We start from the raw sequence: 25,870 nt of genomic DNA on the forward strand, positions 1-25,870 counted from the left end.
TTAGAAACTAGATTAAAATATTATTATGTGAAATTGTATTATTATATTAGTCTCAGTTTGTAGTAGATTTTGGGACTACTTCCTCACTTTGATGGGTAAAAACAAATCACTAGAAAGCAGTTGGTGTTTACACAGACACAGATGCTTACAATCTAACTACACTTAATAAAAAACAGCCTTAGTCCAGAGTACATAATCATTATTTAACATCATCAGTAAGAAAAAAAACTTATGTTCTTTTTTACTTTTATCAGTTTTAAATAGTGATTAAAACAGCAGTGGGTTTGTAAAACCGCAAAAATATTGTACTTGAGCTGAACTTTCTCAAAATGTAAATTATAACCCAATTGGGTTATAAGTACTCTGAAACCACTAAAATAAAGCAATCCACAGAGCAGTGAAAGCTATCACCAAGGATTAAAGGGATACAGTAACCAAATATTCTAAGGTAGGATTTTTGTATCAAGACACCACTAGAAACTTGCACATTGAATAGATCCAAATGAATAGTTTAATACAGTAAGGAACTATAAGAGAAAAAGATATTGGAGTTTACTTAACATCTATCAATTGCACATAACAGTTCTAATGGAAAAAAATTATTCACAGATTAATATTCTCCTATTCAAAAAGATTTAAAATCATTTGATCCCAATAAACAGGAGTTCAAAAGTTTATAAAGGATTTTCAAATTTGCTACAGTACAGAATAAATATTCTCATATATATTCTAGTGTATTATATTAAAAAAAAAAAAAACAAACAAATAGAACAGCAATTACAGTCTGCTTACTGACTGTTCCCTGCAAAAGATAAGTTTTCTGTGGCAGTCAGATCTTTGCTTCCAGGCAAATTTTAGAAAGTGATACAGAGTTTGTCCTCCAAAAAGGGAAGGCCTGGTGAGAACAAAATCAAGGACACACAAAAAAAGATAAACTACACAGGCAGTTTGCTTCAAACCTGAGCCCTCAAAGCCAGCTTGTGCTGCCCAGGTTCTTAAAATCTTCCTAAGCAATACAACCAACACGTGTATCTTTCCTTGTCTCACTGAATGGTTTGGGTTGGAATGGGACATTTGAAGACCATGTAGTTCAACTTCCCCTCCTACCATTGCCATGAACAGGAACTAGATCAGGTCTCTCAAAGCTCCATCTGATAATCAACATTTCCAGTCATGGGGAATCCACAACTTCTCTCAGCAACTTGTTTTGGTATTTTTATCATCCTCATCCTAAAATATTTCTTCCTCGTCCCAAATCTAAATTTACCTTTTTTGTTTTAAAGCCATTGTCCCTTGTCCTATCACTTCAGGCCTTAGCAGAAAGTAACCTTCCATCTTTCTTATAAGCTCCTATTATATTTAGAAAGGCCACAATAAGGTCTCCCTAGAGCCCTCACTTCTCTACCCCTTTGCAAATCCCCTTGCCCTATTTAAACACCAATTTCCAACCTCCTCTCTCTCCCCTTCTTGTCTCTACTCATCCCATCCCACCAGGTCTCCAGGTTCCCAGTTCCCAAGAGCACAGCTAGAAGCACAGGAAGCAGTACTGAAAGACTGACACCAGGCTGATGCCTGCAACAGAACAAGGTCATTCATTCATTCATTCATTCGACTCTCTCCTGTGCCCAGACCTCAGTCTTCAGCTTGTCACTTTCATCTCACGGTGATGTCAACTCTGCTCTTGAAACTGACCAGAAAGGCAGGAGGGCAGAACAAACAGATCAGCACTCTCCGGTGAATTTCTGCTCTCCCCAACAACCCCGCAAAGAAATTAGGGTAAAACACACGGAGAACTTCAGAGAAAGAAAGAAAAAAAAACCCGCAAGAACTCGGATGATAAAAGCTGGCACTATCAAGAGCGGTATGAGGGTCATCCAAACAACCTCCGTGCTTCCCACAGGAGGACCCTCTAAGGACAGGCACACACCGCGCTGCCCACGCACGGCACAGGAGCATCCGGGTGCGCACTTCCCTCGCCCCCGCGGAGGTTCCGCGGCCCCGCCCGGCCCTCACCTCTCTGCCGCGGTGCCACAGGCGCTGCTCGGCGAGGGGCAGCCCGGCCTCCGCCTCGATCCGCCTCTTCACGTCCCGCACGGCCGCGGACGGCGGCAGCTCGAAGGTCCTGCAGCCCAGGCAGTCATGGAGGACGGTCACCCGGGCCAGCCTGCGGCGACACGACAGACAGCAGATGAGAAAAGGCTCGCCGCGCTGCCGCCCGCCCGCCCGCTTCCCCCTTGGGCACCGCGGAGGCCCGAGACGGGCGCCGGAGCCCGCAGGGAGCAGCGATGGGCGGGCGGGCGGGCGCTTGTCCCGCTCTCCGAGGGGAAGCGGCGCAGCCGATCCCGCAGCCTCCCCTCCCCGCCCCCCCCGGCCCGGCCCGCACTCACATCCCGCCGGTGCCGGTGCCGGCGCACACAAAGGACCGCTATCCGCCCCGCCGGCGGCTCTCCCGCACGGGGAAGGGGTGGGGCCGCGCCGCCCGGAGGCCCGCGCCGCGGAGGAGGCGGAGGAGGAGGCGGGAGCGGGGCAAGTGCCGCCCTCAGAGCGCCCGCCGAGGCTGCGGAGGTGCGGCGGGGCCCGGGCGGCGCCTCAGCCTCGGCGCACGGAGGCGTTTCCCCGCGTCCCGCTGTCCCCAGGGCCCTCGGGAGGGAGAGCCCGGTCGCCCGGGGCGAGGCAGAGGCTGCAGCTTCTCATGTACAGCGTGAGCCGTGCCTGAGGGTGAGATCTAGAGATGGTACCGCAGGCGCAGCCCTCCCTCGGCAGGGAGGCACGCTGGTGTTTCACGTAATTCACAGCATTCAGGCACCACCGTATGGAGCACACATAGTTACTGCTGGTAAACTTCATTCTTTCTCAAAGATGCAAAACACAGAAGGAAACATACCTTTTCTGCTCTCTGTCGGAGAGCCTGCCAAAGGTCAGACGTCCTGCCCTATCTCAAAAGGGTGTATGCTAAGTCCTCATACCGTTCAAGACTTAAGGAAAGTGCTGTCACTCCTGAAAGGTTGAGCCTTAGCCTGCCTGTGATCCCGATGAATTGAGGGGGCACATGGAGAACCTTAAGGAGGGGGCCTGCAGAAAGGTCACTGTTCATCGTGTACAAAGTTCTGCACCTGGGACCATGGGCTGTGCATCAGTGAGGGGCTGGACAGCAGCCCTGCTCCAAAGCAGCTGGGGGATACCAGGCTTTCCATATAAAGGGAAGTCTACTCAGTGCCGATGAAGGTACTGTGATCAGAACATAGTGGTGTTTTGGGCTTGCTTTGTTCCCCAGCAGAGGATTACTGACATGGTCAGGGGCCCAAGGCACACGGCCTACAAGGAGTATATGAGGGGAGTCGGGCTGCTTAGTCTGAGGAGACTATAGGGTGCAGCATGGTAACATCTTACATAGACCTGAAGGGCAGTTTCAAAGGCCGTGGAGCTGAGCTCCTCTTAGTAGTGCAAGACTAACAAGGGGCAATGGCAACAAACCAGTTTGGGAGGTTCGTGCGAAACAGCCGGAAAAATCCTGTCACTAGGAGAGGAGCTGTCTAAAGGTACATGATTGACCTGAACCAATACTGATCCTCCTGCTTTGAGCAAAAATATGGACCACAGACCTCCAGCCAACAGTTCCACTTCATTCCAATAGGTCCTCAATTACAATTTATAACTAAACTAAAAACATTTAAGACCTTACTCAGTGACAGGGAGCTAAAACTGATGCTTGACAGACAAAGGCAACAGAGTTTCTGTGGAAAGGGAAAAAGACACAATGAACCTTTGCAGAAAGTGTATCAAGCTAAGAAAAAAAAAAATAAGCCCACTAAAATTTATAGAAGGCTAAATAACCCATAAAAATCAGGTTGATCAGGATCCAACCTGGTATCTAAGTAGGAAGGTATCAGATTACCAGTGCTACAATCAGATTACCAGTGCTACAACAACTGGTTTTATTCATCAGCAATATTTGTATATTGAATTCTACAGGATTATAAGAAACTGTTGGAAATAATGTGGATCTGATCATGCTTTCACCCGAAATAATACAAAAACTATTTTAACATAAACAAGATGTCTCTGTTGGCTTTGCTTTAGGGCTTTGTTCATTTTCTATCATTTTCTATCATTTTGTCCTCTTTACTTCCCATTTTGTTACATCCCCTTCAGAGTTCTTCATAACAGAATTTTTCCTACTATGTCCAAAAGAATGAGAAGGCTGCTTTCTAATCTCTTAATATTTATCTTGTTCTGTCTTAATACCTGCAGAGGGGACACAAATGAGGGTGACTGGGGAAAATGGAAGGAGTTGAAACCCAAAGCAGTTCCATCCATATTAGCTACTAAAATATCCTCCAGACCTTGGTGAACCACCAAGCCGCATTGGCCAAATCTAATTCTTCTTTTCTAGGGATCACAGGAGTGATTTAGCATCTTACAAAGCGTGCACAAGTGTTTGAACGGGACCCTGGAGAGGAACAAAGCTCTCTCAAGAACAGCCATGTCTCCTTGTGAAACTTCTCAAGTGGTGGGACACAGGCAGGACCATGGACCATCCTGCTATCAGTACCACCCTGAAGTTCCCCACCCTATGCCACATCACATGACAATGCTCGCAAATTAGGTCCTGTGATGATTTAACATTAATATTAGAGGAAAAACACTTTGAATACCACAGACTCTTAGTAACTCTATGTAACCCCTTAGTAGAAGGGAAGAATTGGGAAGAACTGGTAATACAGAAATGGAACCTTTCAAGGTTCTGGACAAAGGAGTTGGTCTCATGAGCTATTGGAATTTAGCCATGCCTGTTCTCAAAAATCTGATCCCCTTACTTTTACTTCATGTCTAAATAAAAATATCCTAGAAAATGATGAGACAGAAATCACAGTGACTGACGAAAAAAAGAAAAAAAAAGTACATGTTCCTACTTGCAGATTTTTGCAACAACAACAAAAATAAATTTTAAAATCTCATCCATTTGAAAAGAGAACTTGGAAGCTGGGTAATCCTAGAAAATTTCAAGGTATCATGTACAAATTTGTTATGCAGAACTATTAAAAATTATTTTACATGACAGTGTTAAAAAAAATATGACTTTAACAGCAAGGAATTTTTTTACTACCCATGGTAATCAAAAAAAAAAAAATGTATGTATATATATAACATATATATAAAAGGCTTTGGTCTGATTTGAGATTTTTAAAATATTATATAGAGAATTTCCTATGCTAACAATTTTATAACCACTTTTCCAAGCAGAACAGCACTAGATTTATAAATATCTATGGAAAATTCTCCTGTGGCTATAAATAAATTCTATTTGGTTCAGAATGAAGTCATATAAGCCATACAAGAAGGGACATGCAATAAAAAATAATTTAAAAAAAATTTAACAGTCTCTGCAACATTAAATTATTTTTATAACATGAAAGCTATTTTCACAGTAACGTTTCCTTGAAGATAGGAAATTCTGCATTGCAGAACCACCTTATATTTCCAATTATTTAAAATAAGACTGCAGTAGCAGAAAAAAGATGGATGCCAAGTCCCTTCCATCCTGTCACTGTGATTAGAAAGATGGAATGGAGTCTACAAAGGGATGTATGGTGTGATAAGAAACAGACATGAGTAGGTCACTCCTGCCAGAGGAAAACCACTGCAGCACAGCAGCTTCCAGCAGAGCAAGTAACATTCTGCAGTGCTGGCAGGCAAGGAGCAGTGACTCAACAACTTCATCTGGGCTTGAGACAGTGCACACCAAACTTACAGCAAAGCTTTCTGTGACACAGCAAGCACTGACCTTCATTCTTAAATCAATGCTTTAAGTGTTACCAACAGACGTTTTAAACATTGCACTGTATGTATTTTATGTATTTCCCAGCAGTCAGAGATTACAGATTGCATTGGTCCATAGTCAGTGCTGGGAGCTTGCTATGCCCTTGCTTTACTAATGCCTTTTCAAGAAGTTTGAAAATAAGCCTACCATTTGTTGATGACACATGTGCTAGTCATTGGCAAGCCACCCCTTACTGTACAGTTTCTGTTTCATTTGAATAGCTCCACTAACAGAAAACATCTGATCTTTCTCTAGCTAGAGTTCTATCTAGTACAAATGGCCAACCCCCCCCCCAACCTACGGCATGTGAAGTGTTTGATTCAAACAAATGTCTCATTTTTCCTCAGATCTGTTACACAAATTGGATATTTTGATGAAATTATTTATTTTAGATCGCTGCAGTGAGTTTACAGAAATACTCCTGCCTTGCACCCTTCATGTGAAACCATTATTAGCAGTTTTTAAGCAAAATATCTACATGATCATAGCTTAGTCAAACATTGAAGAACTGAAGTATTATTCCTTCTTCAAGCTGACATGTTTATAAAAGTCAAATATCAACAGAACAGGATACTTTTGAATAGTACTAAAAATGAGCAAAACCTTTAAGGGCACAGAGACCAGGAACAGATACTTATTTTCATCTAATGATTTTGATCTCTCTGGGATTTGCTTTAATGTACAAGTGAATTCCTTGATGGCACTAAGCAAATTCTAATGGAAAATAGTTTAAAAACCTATAAAAGTTGTTTCAGTTTTTTCTTTGCAAATAAGGAGCAAAGCAAGAAGGCAAAAATAAATTACAAGATTTCAAAATCTTAAATGCTGAAGTAAAATTTCCTCTTTGATCCAACTTTAAGAAAATACTACTTTAAGCTAAGTCCTTGAGGAGACAACTCAACTATAGAGCAGTAACCATTACTCCACAAATTTGAATTGCTGAGAATCGCAGAGTTTTCAATTCCAGATGGTACAAATAACAAAATACCAGTACAAAATGTTTGACATTTCAAATTACGCAAAAGATTATACCAAATTATAAAAATAGACTCCTCAATTACTCTTCAGGGATTGCAAGAGGAGGGAGTACAGTATTGCAAGAGCTGCTGTTGGCATACAATTTTTAATAAGCAATATGTTAAATTACTGGTGGTATTTTCTTTTGGCCTTTGGTGCCAATAAAAGGGCCAGATTTAGAAAATTCACTTTAACCTTGAAACATCAAAAGAACAGAGCCTAAATTTGCAAATTGATTTCAGGACCTAATGTAGGCTCCTAAACACCTTCATTAATACAGGCCTAGGGTTTTTTCCTCCATTTAGGACACAGATTCATCAGGTTATCAAAGCTGGGGTTTTTCCATACTACCTTAAAACATTTTTCCTATTTTAATTTCAGAGTTAATGAAGGCACTATCTTTCCACTAAGAAAAATCAACTCATTAACTAAAATGGTCCAGATTATGCATGCATTAAACATTTTAAGTAGTATTTACTGATCCTTGTTTTTGCTGAATATTACATTGCTTCAAAGTTTCATAACATTTTCTAGGCATCAGTGAACAGAGTCCTTTGTATTTAGAGAAAACTAGAATACAAAATAGAAGGAAATACAAGACAAGTAGTTTTAATAATTGTGAAAAACCACAGCTTTGAGCACTTCTGCAAATGTCTCTTCATCAGATAGTGGATGATGTCCAGCAATATCCTTCCAAATAATCCTAGCTCTTTTCCACCTCTATATCAGTTCTGTCTTGCTCATAACACAATTCCATAGAGAAATACAAGCTACAATTTATGCTTCAGAAAACAGAAGGACAGGTGGCACAGAGGAAGAAACATGAGTCACATGTAAAGCTAGTAAGAGGAAAGGAGGAAAAGGGGAAGAAATCACACAGGTCATCCTCTTCTGGATAAACACAGAGAAGCGAAAAAATCCTCAGAGATGCCCAGATGTATAAGATTTGCATTAGAAGGGCCTAGTTAACTAACCTACAAAAAAAAAGAGAGATTCAAAGCCCCAAATTTTCTATCCCACAGTCACCTGGCAATGGAAATATATAACTTCCATGAGTTTTCACAGAATTACCCAGGGAGCCAGTGGAACAGACCCTGAAAGAGTAGTCAGCTGTTGCTAAAAACCTGTCTAACACAATGCAAAGCCCACCTTCTTAACACACAGGAAAAAGCAGAGGCTGTACATTAAAGAACTGCAATCAAGGGGGATTCTGCAGATTGCAAGGCTGGGGGTGGAAGCTGTCTTCTTCCTGCAGGCCCACTGACAGCAAATAAGAACATTTCTAATTACAACTTTATGTTTTGTAACTTACAGCAAGAACACTTATCCCATTAACTTTGTTTAGACACTGTTGACACAAAGAACTTGCTTTGCATTTTAGCTGTTGGCAAGAATATACATTCATCCCAGTGAAACAATCTGTTGAATTCTGAGTTAGGCAAGCACAGGAAGGAAACTTTCACTTGTTTACAAAAAGCGCTATAGTGAAGGGAGACTGTAAATTGAAAGTTAGACTATGAACTCTTTAAACACAGGAGTTTTTTCAAGCAGTTCTCATTAATTTCATGGAGACGATTCATAAGCAAATGCAGCAGAACCTGGCACCTATAGAATATTTTGTAATTTAAGAAAATAATTTCACCTTTAAAAATAGTAATTTTATACAAACACTAGCCAAGTTTCAGACTTCTTTAAATTACTGGCCATAGATGTTTGAGCAAGAACATGCCAGCCTAACAGTAAATTTTTTCACGAGATTTTTTTGCTTGGTTGGTGTTTTTTTACCTGTTCTTATCCTTGATCTCCATTGTCTGTTTTTCTTTGATATCTTCTTGATAGGAACATGAAGCAGATATTGGATTTATAAATTAGAAAGTTATTTTTTAATCCTTTTTGCTTATCATCTCTTCAGTGGACACCAGAAAGCCCAAGCATATGAAAGTCAATTCAGTATTCACTCCATCCCTTTTCTGCCCAAGATGTCTCTGTGCATCACCATTTGCTACTTCTCCAGTTTTCTTTTAAAGCCACTTGCTTATTTGTTCACAGAAGTTCGCTCTCTTATAATCAAGAACAGATCTCAGAAAGCAAGGAGGTCTTGTTCAGTTTCTTTAATATAGCCTGAATTCAGGCTATATTCTTGTGCAATTGATTTCTATTTCTCTTCTAGAAAAGGCATGGAATTCTGAAAGCTGATGTTTCTGCTGTCTTCTTTTTTTTCTGGAAGCAGGCACAGTTGGAAGGGTATTAGTGAAGCCCAAAGTCTGACATGTCTTCTTCATCACACCTGCTAGAAGATACTTCTTAACATCAGCTCAGGAGTTCTGGAAGAAGGAGCACAAGGGAAAAGGGGAGGGTCATTCATGCAGAACGAGTTGAGCTGAAGGGTATGAAAAAGCCATTTCCTTTGAGGGCATAGTTGCAGTTACCAGTATGGAGTGAGTCATGATACTAATTATAAACTGCCTTGTGCATTGCTTGTAGGCACACGGAGGGAGAGCTGACACAGAGCAGTGAGGTTTCCTGCTTCTCCTCCAGTTTAATACCATACAGTCAGCTCGGTGACAAACACGCAGAGCTGCAAGCATGCTGACTGAATGGGTGTCATGGCTTAATGCCAGCTGGCAACTAAGCACTCAGCAGCTGCTCACTCTCTCCCCAGAGGGATGGGGAGCAGAACCAGGGAAAAAGGTAAAATCTGTAGGTTGAGATAAGAACAGCTTAATAATTGAAAATACTATCATTAATATTAATAAGAGTGAAGTAATGCAATGCAAAGAAATAAAACAAAAAGAGAGCCAGAAATAATATCCAAGAAAGAAAAGTGATGCACAAAACAATTGCTTAGTGCCCACTGATCAATGCCCAGCCCATCCCTGAGCAGAGATCCATCCCTCATGGCCAGTACATCCCAGTTTATATAGTCAGCCTGACATTCTAAGGTCTGGAACACCCCTTCAGCCCCTTTGGGCTTAGCTGTCCTGGCTGTGTTCCCTCCCAGTATCTTGTGCAGCTCCTTGCTGTCAAAGAACAGAAAATTGAAAAACCTTGATTTAGACTAAGCAGCAACAAGCAACATCAGCAAGTTATCAACATTATTCTCATACTAAGTTCAAAACCACAATGCTGTACCAGCTACTAGGAAGAAAATTAACTCTATCCGAGCCAAAACCAGTACAACTGGTAACTGTTCTAACATATATATTCCTCTATGCTAGATATTACAGTCTGGATGTAAAACTATGCCATCAAGGGAAGTAACAGGCTGGGCAGAGCTTCCATGGAGAAGGATTTTGCCCTTCTATTCAAATGGCTTGCAGCTAGGGGAAGAGGTTAACTAGCTTGCACTGACTTTCCACTGGGAGGATTCAAACTCTTCCCAGCTAATGCCCAGTCTCAATCTATATAGGTCAACAGCTACCCTATACTACCTTTGGGAACTATTTCCACTGAATTTCTGTAGCACCAGAACAGTGTACAAGTGAGGCAAGGTGTGTGCTGTCAAGCTGCAGAAAACAACATACTTCACTATTAAGTTATTACACAAGGAAGATGAGTTTTAGAGAGCTGGGAGTCCTGAAAATGGTGTTCAATTATTGTTCTGCATCTGTGCAAATGTAAATCCTTCTCTGAGCCTCTGACAGTGTTGGCAAGTCTTTTCATCATGTGCAGTTCCCTATGTCCCCCTTCAAACAGCAATGCACAGACATTCCTTCCTGACCCAGAAAGAAAAACAACTGTGGCTAAATTGCAAAATATTAATTAGATGCAAGCATGATACTGAAATAGAAATGGTGTGAAAGAAAGCGAAGTAGAATCTGTGGCTTAAATACTGGGGTTTTTTAAATACTTAAGGATTTTACCTACTCAGTAAAATAAATGTTGAAAAGTATGAATCCTGAATGCATATTTACTGTGATAAGCATTATGAAGAATTTAAGTTAACATAATGTTTTTAAGTGGCCTCAATATAAATTTTTCTTTCTGTCGATGCTGAGATGATCTACCTTATAAAGGAAAGTCCACCCTTAAGTTATACTTAAATAATAAAGACAGAAGCAAAGAGCCTTGCAAATCCAGCCCCATTTTCCCAGATGTGAATAATTTCAAAGAGAGCAAAACCATTGCAGCCCAGCTGCATAATGGGTTGCAGTTGGAGGGGAGCACTAAGGGAAGCTTTTTGGCTGCAGTGGAAAGCCAGGCTCAAGAGACCCAGGCACTGTGTATGCACCCATGGCTGGAAGATAAGGGTAGCTTATACCAGTTCCTCAAAAATGTCATTAGAAAAAATCACACATGAAAAGTATTTCAAGTTATTTGAGCAGCTTCAATTGCCTTGAGGAACGATAAAGGAAAAATACATTAAAATAGAAAGTAATAGAAAGCTAATTATGCCTTTAGGAGACAGCCTCTCCATAATTAGTGAGTGACACACTTTCTCAGACTCCATTCTATTTCTAGACTTGGTCTCTCAAAGATTGTCCTTTATTATGTCGCCCCCTTGATATGTTACTTTTCTTGGTACTGACACATGCTAGGAAAACAAAAATATCTTCTAGGATTTTTGACAATGACAACTTGTTCAGAAAATTGAGAGGTCCAAATTACGTAAAAACAGCCTAAAATTATTGATACAATAAATACTTTGCTTAGCATAAAAGCATGTTCTAGCACAGTGTGAACTGACATCTCTACAGCAGCAAATAATTCCAATAGTCCTCGAAGGTGCTTGGTCTTGCCAGCATAGATGTGACCAAAAGTTTGGTACCAGATCACATTGCAATCCTAGAAAGATTTCAACACAGTCATGTAAATGTTGTCTCCCATGGAAAGAAAGAGAGCCAACTTGGCTGCCAGACACCCGATACAGATTTATCCTGGCACACTTAACTGACTGACCTTACACTTCCCCACTGCCTGAGCTGGTCATACAGGTTACCTTATACTTTTATATGATACTGAGCTGCAACATCTGAGAACATTCTCTGATTGAATTTATTGCAATAGCCAACCTATAAATCTCTCCTGGAGGAGAAAAAAGCCAGTTACAATCAATGCCTATGCCAATTTTCTGCTGTGAAATTTATTACCTTTTAGGATAAAACACCCTTGCTGGAGGATTTTATGCTTGTCTTTAATTGAATTTTGGGGGAGGAGGTTTAGCAGTCAAAGTGCAAAAACAATCTTCGACTTTGTGGTTGGCTGTGATTAGTTGTAGGTAGGAACCCCAGGTAGAGCTACACAAATACCAAATTTTGCCTCCAAATCAGGTAGGTGGATATGTGTGTGTGTGTGTGTGTATATATATATATATATATACTGCTACAGAAATTTTTGTTTTTAGAAACATTCATGGTTGTCTGATTATCTTTTTATTCACTCCTCCTCCATCCTAATTAATATTAGGGTCAGTCTAAATGAAATACACTGAGTTTCTTTCCACATTGATAATGCCTAAATCAAAATTGTTAAGTCCATCCAACAGCATAGGAAAAAATACAGAACCATCAGAATTACTGAACATCATCCAAAGTTTTGAGTAGGAAATTTGTGGACAAAGTACTGCAGCAGCTAATGCTTAATTTATGTTTTAGACAGTCTAAAAGCACAGATTGTTCCTGTCAGCACACAACTTTTACTAGCTGAGTTCAAAATGAATTTCTATAAAATTAAATTCAGGACCATCACACAGCTGCAGGTATCAAACAAATGTAAAAACTTGCTTCTCAGAGATACCTGTTCAGCAGAAATTTGAGACAGACCTGATACAGTGAAAAACAATAATGTGTCAGCAAGCTATAAAAGCTGGAAATAAAGTAGATATGCCCTTAGTATGTTAATTGTCCTGACATTTTGGTGTAGCAACTTCTACTGCAATGAGTAGTCCACACCATCAGCAGATAGGAATCAATGCCATCAGCAAAATATATGGCTCTGCATTTATATTGTTGTGAATTACAGGAGCTTTCATGCTTTATCACATACAATTTTAAGATTAAAAATATACTGAAAGCATTCCAAAATGCCAATACTTTAATAATAATTATAGAGTTGATAATATTAATGCTAAAAATTCTATATCATTAATGCTATTCATATTAAAATCTATAAAAATACTATGCCCTTGTGGATTTTTATATAGAGAGGAGAGTGCTTGCATCTGTAACAGTGATTCTTTTTCTAGAGTGTGATGAATTTGATGCGTTTGCACAGTAGGCATTGTTGCTTTTTGATGAGGTACCACAAACATACATAGAAGGATAAAAATATTTAACAGATGAAAATCAGGTCAGATGCTGCAGTCAGTTTTTGAAGCAAGTATTACTTGTACCTACCCTTTCCAAGGCCAGGAAGAGGAAGCAGTTATTCCTCTTAGGACTAGCACCAGTTATTCCTCTTAGGCTGGCCATGAGCTGTCAGTGTGCTCCCACAGCCCAGAGAGCCAAACGTGTCCTGGGCTGCATCCAGTGGTGGGCAGCAGGGCCAGGGAGGGGATTCTGCCCCTCTGCTCTGCTCAGAGCCCACTGCAGGGCTGCATCAGCTCTGGGGCACCAGCACAGGGAGGACAGGGACCTGCTGGAGTTGGTACAGAGGAGACCATCAAGCTAATTAGAGGGATGGTGCACCTCCCTACAAGGAAAGGCTGAGAGAATTGGGATTGTTCAGCCTGAAAGAGGGAAGGCTTCATGGTGTCCTAATCATGGCCTGAAGGAAGCCTACAAGAAAGGTGGAGAGGGGCTTTTATAAGAGCCTGTAGAGTCAGGACAAGAGGGAATAGATTCAACTGAAGAGTAGCTTTAGATAAGAACTTCTGAAGAGATTTCTTTACTGTGAGAGTGGTGAGGCACAGAAACTGTGGATGCTCCATCTCTGGATGCCTTCAAGGCAAAATTGGATGGGGCTCTGAGCAACCTAGTCTAGTGGAAGGTGTCCCTGACCGTGGCCAGAGGTTGGAACTGGATGATCTTAAAGGTCTCTTCCAACCCAGAATATTCTGTGTTTCTATGACCTACAGCAAGGTTTTGTAGTTCCCTCAAGATGAGTGAAGGCCCTGTCCTGCTCTTTGCCAGCATGGCAGTCATCTGACCATCACTGAAATGTATTCTTTGTGAAAACTTCTTTACTATTCAAGGAAAGAAGACAGCCTCCAACAGCAATCAATGAAGGCACAAAGGAAAGTAGTAATTCTGGTGTGGATGCATTTGTAGCACATACTGGAAAAGACTTCAGAGTTGCCTGAGCAAACAGAGCAGCCACTAGCTCCAAAACCAGAAGCAGCCTGGTGCTAGCAATCCAGCACTGCAGCAAGCAGAGCTGACAGCCCTGTTGTTCTCAAGATTAATCCGCTATCTCTTCACAGCTCAATGCTGCATGAATACATCAGCTGACCATTATCTTAAGCCATGGATTTGGGGAAATTTGTCTCAGACATAAAAGAACAAATTCACTGAAACAAAAAATAGGTCTCATACCAACTTTATCTGTTTCTTTCTTAGAGGAACAAAAACAACACAATTCTTAAAACGTAAATGTGCTTAACACAAGACCTGCCATACTTCACCTATGGAAAAGGTGACTCAAGAAGTATGATTACATGCAACATCAGGAAAATTCTAAAAATTACTTGGAATAGTATGAATAAGTTTGATTCTATGCTGTCAAATGACCTCACAGTAACCATCTGGGACTATGTGGTTGAATTATGCATAAAGAATGCTTTCATCAAATCCTGATGAAGTAAACTCAGATACCAAATGACAATATCTCAAAGTGATTTCTCAACAATGCATAGCAGCTGAAGGAAAAGTCTTTAAAAACCCCCAAAACTAGGAGAAAGAGCCACGTGGTTAAGACCTCACTGCTGTTCTCCAGGAATGTGGGGATTTTAAGAACTTTTCTCTGAAATGATTGCCATAAAAAAGGACAAGCAGAAGGAGAACTATTTCTGCTTATTTTGGTTCTGAATCTTTTAATGGGCTTTCCAATGAAATGGGAAACTGACACTGCCCATGAACCATAATACAGAAGCCTAAAGAGCACTGCAGTCACAAAGATATAAACAATGGACTATTAAGCTGAGGAAAAAATAGCATATGAATTATGACTTGACTGCAGAATATGATCCCTTTAGAGATACACAGCTTAATAGATAAGCTTTTCTTGCTCTAAAGACACTAAGTCTGAGCTGAACACTAATTTCTAGTGTCTGAACCAACCATCATAGCAACACACTGTTCTCTCCAGATTGGCCAGTGCAAGACTTTATGAATTTTCCAACAGCAGGGTGTCAGTCTCACAAATCCCTGATGAGAAACCAGATGAAGGACAAGATAAGAACTGAGTCCTTATACAGAAAATACTAAAATTTCAGAATAATTACATAGTTTTTGTTGAACTCAGTCTTTGTAAGTGATACAGAGCTGGAAGCAAAAGTAGTTGGTCAAGTGCTCTGAAGATACAATTTCACAGGAAGAAAGAGAACTGAGTACTTTTGCAGATTTCCTTCTCACTCTCTTTTTTTCTTTAATTTAGGTTTTGTTTGTCTTTAGCTAAAATAAATCTCCTTCAAGCACTTATCTTCAAGAGTAACCTGGAAAATTCGCACCTTAATTATTACTTTGCAACATTACTAGTGGCTGAAATATCAGGAAACCCAAACACCCTTCTTGGTTGCTTAAGGGCACTGTACTGTGCTGTACACAGAAAACCATTATAACAGATACATGAAGTCTCAGAGTGCATCATCTGAAGTACACTTTGCAGATAAGCACTTAAATTGAAACAATAACTGAACTTATCCCAAGGATGAACTTAGAATAGTTATATACTATAAGGTCAGTTATGCCCTAAATGCTGAATACCTCATCTTGGTATCCAAATTCCTTGTGCATTGCCTCCTGCACTGTAAGCTAACAGGCAGTTCAGTCTTGGATATACTGAACTATACCAGATAAGAATACTTGATTTACTTGGTTTAGATGTACACAAATAACTCTTTGTTTACATTCAAGTGTTTAAAGCAGAAAAAAGTATACTTGGGAAATGTTATTAATGTAAATAAATCAAACTCCAAGTAATTATAACACGTAATCCACATATACGGAAAGTTTTCCTTTCACACATTGTGTCTAAAATTATTTTTGTTTTTACTCTTAAGTGAAGGGTTTGACTATGTCCAAACATTGTTACTGATCTAACTTCAACATTTCAATGAAGGGTAGATGGGTTCAGATCTTGAAAAAAATTACCTTCAATGAAGAAAATTAATTGAAGTTTGACTTAGGCATTACTGTTCCCTGAATGCTATCAATATGATAGGAGGCCTCACTGCTTTCCTTGGCCTAGCATCTTCCCCTTTGGTCACTTTACAGTACAGATGGCCAGGAAGTAAATATGCCTGATGATGAGAGTAGTTGTGGTTTTAGTTGGATATTCTGTCTTCTAAGGACAGTTCGGTGTCTGGGGTTTGAGGAGGATTTTTTGTTGGGGTTTCGGTGGGTTTTTTTTCTTTTTGTTTTCACCAAATGAATATCTATTATTATATGGAAGTTCCTCCTTTTGTTTACAGTTATTTGAACTCAGGAAAGATTGATAGCCACAAAGCTACTAAAAAGCCACAAAACCACTAACCTATATCAGATATTCATAAATGTGATTGATTGATTGATTGATTGCATGAATGCGTTTTGCAGTATCTCATTTGTTAAAGTTTGAGTTAGATGGGGATTCTTAGACTACAACTCAGAAATCTGCATTTGACAGACAAAAGCCTTACGAGAGAATTTCAAGTCTACAGTTACACTATATTCCCAATACTTTCATGGAGGGGAAAATGTTAACAATTCTCAAGGGAGCATTTATGAAGGCAAATCTTCTAATACTTCTCCTGGCCTCAATTATCCTTGTGAAGAACCTTTCTTCACATTGGGTTACTGGAAAGCTTGTGTTGAGGTAATCTTGATGATATCATGAACCTGCCAAGTCAGTCTGTCCTTTGGGAGGGATGAGATATGCAGACAGCATATCTCAGCACCAGTTTTACAGATATCCAGGTGAGACAAATGTGTATTGCTGACAGAAATACCTCTGACAAAACTGAGCTCTGATTCATCTTGTCAGGACTGCAGTTTTGGACTGCAGGCTGTGTGCAGCACACTTGATCACTGAACGATGCATCTCCTACCCTGCAATAGCTTCCATATGGTTTCTGGGCACAATTTGAGATATGGCCTTTTTACTTAGAAAGCCTCATTCACAAACTGTTATAGAGCAAGGTAGCAAAGGCAAGTAGCATACCCTGATATTTTTAGCATTCAACATGGCAACCAAGATGATATGGCTAGTAGGAAAAAAAGGTGCAGAAATTGAAATTCCCTAACTGAGGTAGGAATTAAAGTTAATTTACTCTAATTGGAAGTAATTAGATCATTTCTGAAATTGCCATTTTTGTAGGAAATATTTTTAATGAATCAGAGATTACTACTTTATACTGGGAAAAAGAGTTCTGGGCAGTTACAGATCCTCTGTGCATTGTGAATGGTGCACTCATGCATCCCAGATCTGCTAAATGTAGGCTATAAACCAAAAATTAATAGATACATTAAGGACAAAATACCTTAGTGTGCTCTTCTGAAACAGAAACTCACTTGTTCACTCAGCTGGCAGAGAATTTCGGTGTTGATGTTGGTGGTTTTGTTCTGTTTGCTTGCACCAGAGCATACCACAAGACTGTTCAGCTAAAGGTAGAAGAGCAACTCACATCAGTTTTGCCTTGCACCCAGACTTACGGCAGGACTCTCTGACTTAGGCCCAGGAGCAAAATATTTTGTAACAACTGTTTGTTTGATACAGTAGCACTGTAGTACCAAATCTAGCATAAAGGCCCCAAATCCGCAACTATTAGAAGGAATCACATAATTTGGAACCTACAGGTACATCAGAGCAACCTGAACAAACAGATCAGACCTGTGCAGAGAGGAGGGAAAACAAAACATTGCTTTGGATCAACCTGATCCTGACCTGTGGAAAAAGCGTATCAATACTCCCTTTTTTGCCCAGCTGGTGATGCTGTTTGATGCACCTGGGGATGGGGTTTGCCCTCCTGGCTGCCAGGGCTCACTGCTGACCCCACTGAGCTGCTGCCCACCACAAACCCCAGATCCCTCTCTACTGGGCTGCTCTCCAGCCCAGGTTTGTACATGTACATCTCTTGTGGTTTGTACGTGTGCCTGTCCTGGTCCTGGGTGCAGAAACTGGCATATCAGATACACACCATGCCCAAGGTGATAACCAGGCTAGATCTGGGTCATGCATCCAGGGGGTAGCCCTGCTCCCGGGTCTCTGTGCCCCTATGACACACCAGCAATCTTGAGAGATTTGCGGGAACTTTGAAGAAACAGGGATTGTTTTAGGTCAAAAGACCTGAAATAATGATGGTTGCATTGTGTAAAAATGGTACTGCTTTAGCACAAAGCTCCTAGCACAGACTTAACCCTGCATGTCTCCATGACTGGTGTTAAGGAGAGAGCCAGGTCCATGAGTAAGAAGTGAGGAATATTTTGCAGGCTATAGTCTTTCTCCAAAACAATTCCACATGGTAACCAGCCAAACTTCCCTGCAAAGGACAGGGAGCTGTGTCAGAAACAGACAAAAGAATGAGATCAGCTCTGATGAGTTCTGTTCATATACCCAGCAAAGGGTATTCAGACCAACAGAAATACTTCTGAGGCATTTGTTGCATGGCTAATATATATATATATATATATATATATATATATATATATAATTGGGTTTTTTTAGTTACTGATGTTAATTAAAAAAAAAAAAAAACAAAAACTTTTTCTCTTCATTTCCTCCAATTTCTTAATAAAAAAATCAGGAAGATATTTTTATGATCACTATCTACTTGTACAAGTATGGACAGGGTTTGACAGACATGACCAGGAGTGTTTTTTTCTTTATGTCACTTGTCAGCCACAATTGATGACAAATGGCATGGCATTTTCTGTCTATGACTAGTATGCTTTTAAGCAGTGAATCCATCTGTATTAATTTTTACTTGATAAGTGGGGGAAGCTTGTCTCTAAACTGGACACATTATGTTGAAAGCTTTCAGCTAGGAATGCCAAATGTTGCAGAAGCAAGGAGATGAACACAGATCTGGCTTGATACAGCATACCAAGACAACACAGAGGAAATATTTTAAAAGCTAAGACTACCCAAGTCATTTACAGATGCTACCAAATGTGGAAAGCACTGAAATGTCACCTGTTTATGTAGCAGGTGCCACTCATGATAGCAACTGTTGTTGAAAAACATCTTTGAAACTCTGCCAAGATTTGTTGTGCCCATGATTTGACACCACATCCTTCTGTCCCATTGCTTCACAACATACCCAATTCTACATAGGACTTTGTAGAGGGACATTTTAATGCCCTTTTTTCTTCCCCCCACAATCAAAAACGTTAGAAAGGTGGCCTAATACTGAAAGAAAATGACTGAGGGTCTGAGCATGGACGTTTCAACACATCAAACAGCCATAACATTATTCGAAGAGAGCTATATTAAGCATCAGGTGCTGCATAAATAAATAAAGCTGCATTCATGAGTGTATGCAGAGTGTTTTGAACTACTTGATTAAACTGCACCTTATTAGTGAAAATTATGATTAATGATGAGCTTATAACAACAAAGCTCTCTCTGCAAGCACTACAATAAAAAGAAAGAAATGAGAAGCACACTTTAGATTGCAGTTGCTATGCTAAGAATTAATAAATGAAGCCATGCCGAAAGGGTATGTGGAAGATTTTTATATTATAGAGTTTAGGTTGACAAAAAACCAGTGTGATTTGTTCTATTATTTTTGGCATTTTTTAAGAAAACAGTAAGACTTCATTGTTACTTGGATTTTACAACATGATGACAGAGATGCCAAAGATCAGGATAAAGGGTCAAGCAGGAGGCCCTGGGATAAATACACTTAAAGGAGTCTAAGCAATTTTGTTGCTCCATTATGTTCCACAAATTAAGCTGGTGGCTTTTCCATCCAGCTATAACATTAATCCATTAGCTGAAGAGGAGACAGGTTCCTTCTCATTTATTATTTATAAAACAGGGCATGCACAACTTATCTGACATCATCCTTGTCACAGCTAATGAGAAACTGCAATAAATCCATTTTAATGGATCTCTCACACAAGATACAAAAAATCTCATATCCATTTTTCTGTGGTAGGGAAGGGCTTGCTAACCTACACAACTAAATAGATTATTGTATATGATTGTGTATGTCCCAAAGGGATGAGCTTTGCACACCACTACTGCTGTTTGAGGGATGTCTCTGTGTCCATATACGTACATTGCATAAACATCAAACAACAAGCATGAGTCAAAAAGATGTTTTTACCATTTACAGGAGTAACCAAAACAAACCAGAAATCAATTTAAACAATCTAAGTTCTTCAGCTCTTAAATCTACTTCACTGTGGTGGGTCAACAGCATTAGGCTGAGATCCTGACTGGCACAGGGTGGGGAAACACAAGCCAATGCCAAGATCCAGGGAAGCATTTCCAACACCAGTCCAATATGAGCATGAAGGTAGTGAGCTGAAGAGTGCTAGCACCTGGAATGAGGCTCTACATCACTGTATAGTGCAAAAATCTCCTCCAGCGCACATCTTGCTCTCTCTCTTACCCATGGAGAGGCAGAGAGACCAGACAGAGAGCCTGGCTCAGAACATGCAGGCAGGAGCTCGGCTGCACCTCTGAGCACAGAGAGCTAAGGACTTGAGCAGTATTTAGTTTCCCGCCTCTTATTTAACAGTGCATCTGTGGCCTGGAGAGTTGGAGAAATGTAAGGTGCTGCTGCAGGATTGGGGCAGGCTGGGGACGCAGCTGTTACAAAAAAACCTCATGGGAGTTGGTCAGAAGTGGTGGTTTGTGTAGGAATTGTCCTGGTATGAAGACAAACAATAATATGGAGGGAGAAATTTGAGAAGGAAGGGGAAGGTTGACAGGAAGCATTTCACAGGGAAAGTGCAGGTAGCACACACAAGGATTGAGGGCACAATCCTGAAATTCCCCTTCTCTCCCAGCAGGTCTCCAGACATCTGACATTAACAATTTCTTTCATAGTGTGAATAATTTTATGGGACAGGATTTTGCAACAGCTGGTGTTTTCTTGTAAAGAGCATCAGACCACTCTGAAGCAACTATCACATTCCCCAGGATCTCAGTTTACATAATTTAAAATCTAACAATAATTTTGCTATTACCTCTGCAGAGGTCCACATTGCATCATATATGACTAACAAAGAGATAGGTAAATTATCCTCTCCTAAAATGAGAAAAAGTACAGGCTGTTCCTTTTGCTTCACTGAAACTTTAACTAAAATTATGTGGTGGTTTAATCCCAGCTGGCAATTTAGTAGCTCACAGATGCTTTGCTCACCCATCTTCCCCCAGTGGGATGAGGAGGAGAATCAGAAAGAAGGTGAAACCCATGGGTTGAGATGCAAATAGGTTAAAAATGTAATTAAACAACAATAGCAATAACAATAATAATAATGTTCATGCAAAGGAATACAACAAAAAGAGAGACAGAAACAAAACCCAAGTGAAACAAGTGATGTACAACACAGTTGCTGACAATTGCCCAACCCATCCCTGGGCAGCAGCAGCAACCAGCCCCTCCCACCATCTTAAATACTGCACCTGACATTCTATGGTATGGAATATCCTTTTGGCTAGTTTGGCTCAGCTGTCCTTGCTTCGTGCTGCCTCCCAGCTTCCAGTGCACCTCCTTGCTGGCAGAGCAAGGGAAACTGAAATGTCCTTGATTCAGAGCAGGCACTACTTAGCAACAACAGCTTCAGTGTGTTATCAACATCATTCTCATACTAAATCCAAAACACAGCGCTGTGCCAGCTACCAGGAAGAAAATTAACTCTATCTCAGACAAAACAGCAATTTAAACACTAACATTGTTGTTTCCTTCCTCATGGGACCCCAGAGTGCTAAAGCTCTGACCTTTGCTATTTTCCACCAGCTGTCATATCTGAAATAGGTGGTGATTGGTATATGCAGCCAGCTGTAACATTCTCCTGTAAGAAAAGGGAAACCAAACCTCACCACTGAGAGGGGCCTGAGGCACATTCATGCCCTCCTGTGAGGTCACCAGAGGAGACCAAAACACCTGCCCCATCCTCTCATGAGAGTAATCATCACCCATCAGAAACAATGCCTTATTTTGGGTTCACCTGAGTGGAGAAAGGTTCTACAGGTAATTTTATGGAAGACAATTAAACCTCATTTATTTCTAATCTGAACTTTATTTTGCACATTTTTTTGCACATGAACACATGAAGGTCTTCACAAACAATGTGAAACCTTCCTTTCTCACAGCTCTGGTGCACCTCCATGTCAACCAACAACTTGCTAAAAGTTTCAAACAATGATCATCTTCTGCTAAGCTGATCAAAAAGAAGAAAAAAAATGCTAATGAACTAGATCATCCCATTAAAAAATTTAGCTCAAGACTGCTAAAGTGCAAATATATCCATTAAATACACATTTAGAAGAAAAATGCCAACCTACTGTACCAAATAATTGTATGAGATCTTATATTTCTTATCTGAGGCAGAAATAATTGCTGAATAATTGTGTGTATAACAAAGAATATTGCTGAGTGAACTAACACTTTTTTCAAAAAAGACTAAGTCATCCAAAAGATCAAATATGTAAAAAACTGACATGCATATTTTCAAATCTGTGTGTTATTCCAAGGGTTGATATGTACTGAGCAACTATACACTGTTTAAACTCTTCAATAAAATGCTCTTTTGCCTTACAAAGCCTACACTTTTGTATATTTTAACATTAAAATGATATGGTATTTTAGGAACTCCGCTTTTGAGAGTAGGATCCAAGGGCCCCCCAAAATCTGAAGTCAGTGACCATGGGCTTAGTTTTAGATATGTGATATATCAGTTTTTTCTGGAAGTGCTCTTTGCTTCCATTAATAGAAAGAAAATACAGTCCAAACCTGAGCATCTAGGTCCTCTGCATTACACTTTATAAATCTGTGCCTGTTGCCTTGGAGGTCATAAAAAATTACATCTGAAACAGGAAAACAAGCAAGAAAGAAGGACAGAGAAACAGAAGGTTTTTGAGTTGGCCCCAGAAACACCAAATTCCCCCCAGTGTAATTCTGCTGGAAACAATGGAAGTACAAAGGAGCTGAATTTTTCCCACTGTCTTTACATAACTGTAGGCAGCCTGTAAAACTATTTTATCCAATAGTCCTGCACATTTTCAGTAGGTGAACAGAACTTTTCTATGTAGGACTGAGGGTTTTTTTCAATATTTTTGTATTCCTGCAAATGACTACTTTTTTAATCTTTGGAAATCCTGTTTCCAACCAGAAATTCTGCTTGGCGTTGAGAGGGTGACCATCCTGACACTGGGGAGGAAGGGACAAGGATGAACACGGACAATACCAAGCCTCAGCATTCACAATCACTGCCAGAGCACTCCCTAGGTAACAGTAATTTGCTATAAGCTCATTAAGGGATGAGTTTGGCTTCTTATAATTCAGTTTCTGATAGCAAGCAATAAGAAGTTGTTTTGCAAATAGACAGCTGATGGAGCTCTTATACCTCTGGGAATTCAAGGTGAGGGCAACTTCCAAAGCAATGGTGGCAAAACTTCCCTGTGGGTTCCTTGGTGTGGGGGAAGCTCTGCCTTACATCCCCACTGAGCTGATCAGTGTGGTGGGGCAGAAGTGCATTACCTTGCAGCCCTCAGCATCAGGAGCTGCAGCTCTGCCAGGTCCCACAAGAGATGCACAAAAGAAGGCTCCTCCTTGCAACATCTGCCCACCCTCCTTAGCAGCTGCTCGTCACCATCACCCTGCTGTCACCTCCCTGACACCGGAGGGAGAGCTCCCGGCGTTCCTGCAGGAGCTGCATTAAGCACCAAGGTGCAGCCACAGAGGACATCAAACAGATGGATGATGTTCTCTGGCTTACAGCAAATCACCACAGCATGATGCAGTACTTAGATGAAAGCAAAATTAGTATTCTCATGAAATAACAAGGAAATACTCACTACTCGCATTTCTTTCACTCTGCTGATATGTGTAGTTTTAGCTACAATGAAAAATTTTGTCTGATTACCAAAAAAAAAATGCTGAGAAATGCAGCGCTGTAAACTTACCCTAGCTCTGCTTTTTCTCTTGTTTTTAAAGCAGGATCATTACTAGATCATTAGGGCATATGCAAAATAAAAAGCAGCAAATCATTTGGCAAAGAGAAAGACATTGGATTTCTGTAAGAAAAAGGCTTATATTTAAAAATTTCAGCCAGCAACAGTACAAAGATAGGAAAGTGTACATTCCTTCGAGTAACAAATCATACTTGGCAGTCTCTTTGGGAGAGCTATGTTAAGAACTAGTCTCCTGATAGTAACACACAGAGCCATTGAAATTTCATAAACTTTCTAACAACTGCATACATGAGAAAAAAAATTAAAATAAAGCACTTAGCATGAAGTAAGTTTGTATAGCAAATAATTCTAGGGAGTGTGAAAAAATGCATTGTGCATCCCTGTGCTTGAAGGCAGAGCTGAAATTCAGCAAGAGGCCTCTGCACAGGGGGGGTGGTGCTGCAGCAATCCGCCAGCACATCTATAGAGCAGAGCCCAGATAAGCCATCAGGAAAGGAGAATAAGCTCATGTGCACAGTCCTGCTCTTCACCCACCCTACCAACACTCTGCAGCCTGTGAGTCACTCAAAAATCCTGTAGAGACAGAGACAATACAGAGACAATATTTGCTTAAATACACTATGAACCGAGTCACAGTTAATGCTTTCTCCAGCTGTAAGTGCTGAAAGCATCAGGATACCCATAAAACATCTCCCGCAAACAACTGCAGTGACCACGGGATCCGCTGTCGAGCTCGTACTTACATCGCGGCATCAGCCGGGACAAAGCTCGGCATTTAACTATTTCTTCGTAAGCTGCTTCCACATGCTTGTCTGCTCATCGTGCCGTTCCTTCCATTGATTGCTTGTGTTTGGCAGCATCTGGGCTGCAAAATGATCCTTTTCCCCTCTTTTGCAAAATCAGCAGGCTGCGGAGGGATGCGTGACCGCTGCTGCAGCCGATGTATCCAAACAGCCCAATGCAGCAGAGGCTTTAGCTCCCCCTTCCCAGCCTGGGTTTTTTCTTTCTTTGTCTGTGTGGGGCTTTTTTTAAAGAGATATGGTCCTGACTAACCTCAGGTTTCAGGAGCACAATACAAGCTCCAGGCACAAGGCAGTCAAACAGAAGTGGAAGGATACCAAGACAGAAGACCAAAATAGTACAATTTTAAGAGATGTTACTCAAGGTGTAACATGTATTTAAACTATTTCAAATTTTGTGATTGGTTCTGTTTAATTCAAATTTTTCTTGACATTTTGGTTCTTTATTTTTTCACTTTTTTCATTTTTTTCAGCTTATAAAATAGGTTTTCTGCCTATTTATTTCCTTCTTAACTCTCCTTCTGTGTCAAAGAATGTTTACATTTAAATGTTCACAATTTGAAGAAGTCCTCTGTTAAAACTTCTGTATGTATAGCAGTTTTAGCAAATATCTTTACTGTTTCGCCTCTGTTTTGCTAACATGGTAAGCTCACACTCTTTGGGACTTCCTTAAATTAATTTTGTCAGTGCTGGTTACATCAAAAGTCAGAAATCTGTGGGCTACCAGTAGCATCCCAAGCTTGGTTTCATTTTTTAAGCTGGCACAGGTAGCTGTTAGTACTTCCACATTTTTAAACTCATGTCTTTATTAATTTTACATTCATATTCCTATTCATGTTATCAACTGCATAAAGCAGATCTCAGCATTTGAGGCATTTCTAAGATTTTTCATTCTCTCCCCTTGGTCACTCGTCTTAACTTATCAGGTGTTCTCCAGGAAAACCAAGAAACATTCCCTTTGAGAGCCCTTCTAATCTCACCAGTTGTGTTTCTTTGAATTCCACATGCA

The 25,870-nt window shown here is 40.4% G+C and overlaps 1 protein-coding gene across 2 annotated transcripts in view; it reads right to left on the reverse strand.

The window, feature by feature from the left end:
* The window catches only part of SACS (sacsin molecular chaperone), a 57,915-nt gene extending 32,898 nt beyond the window's left edge, over positions 1 to 25,017 (reverse strand). The window contains exons 1-3 of one of the 2 annotated variants that reach the window (XM_063149032.1): positions 24,805 to 25,017; positions 8,624 to 9,162; positions 2,014 to 2,164 (exon numbers count right to left, since the gene is read on the reverse strand). In XM_063149032.1, coding sequence (XP_063005102.1) covers positions 2,014 to 2,164; positions 8,624 to 8,646 — 174 coding nt within the window. In that variant the 5' untranslated portion in view covers positions 8,647 to 9,162; positions 24,805 to 25,017. Of the gene's footprint in view, positions 1 to 2,013; positions 2,165 to 8,623; positions 9,163 to 17,484; positions 17,563 to 24,804 lie in introns of those variants that run through there. The other variant, XM_063149033.1, reaches the window with a different exon arrangement.
* Positions 25,018 to 25,870: the final 853 nt, after the last annotated feature.

The sequence above is a fragment of the Melospiza melodia genome, chromosome 2 (genome assembly GCF_035770615.1).
Source record: "Melospiza melodia melodia isolate bMelMel2 chromosome 2, bMelMel2.pri, whole genome shotgun sequence".
In the NCBI taxonomy this organism is placed as follows: domain Eukaryota; kingdom Metazoa; phylum Chordata; class Aves; order Passeriformes; family Passerellidae; genus Melospiza; species Melospiza melodia.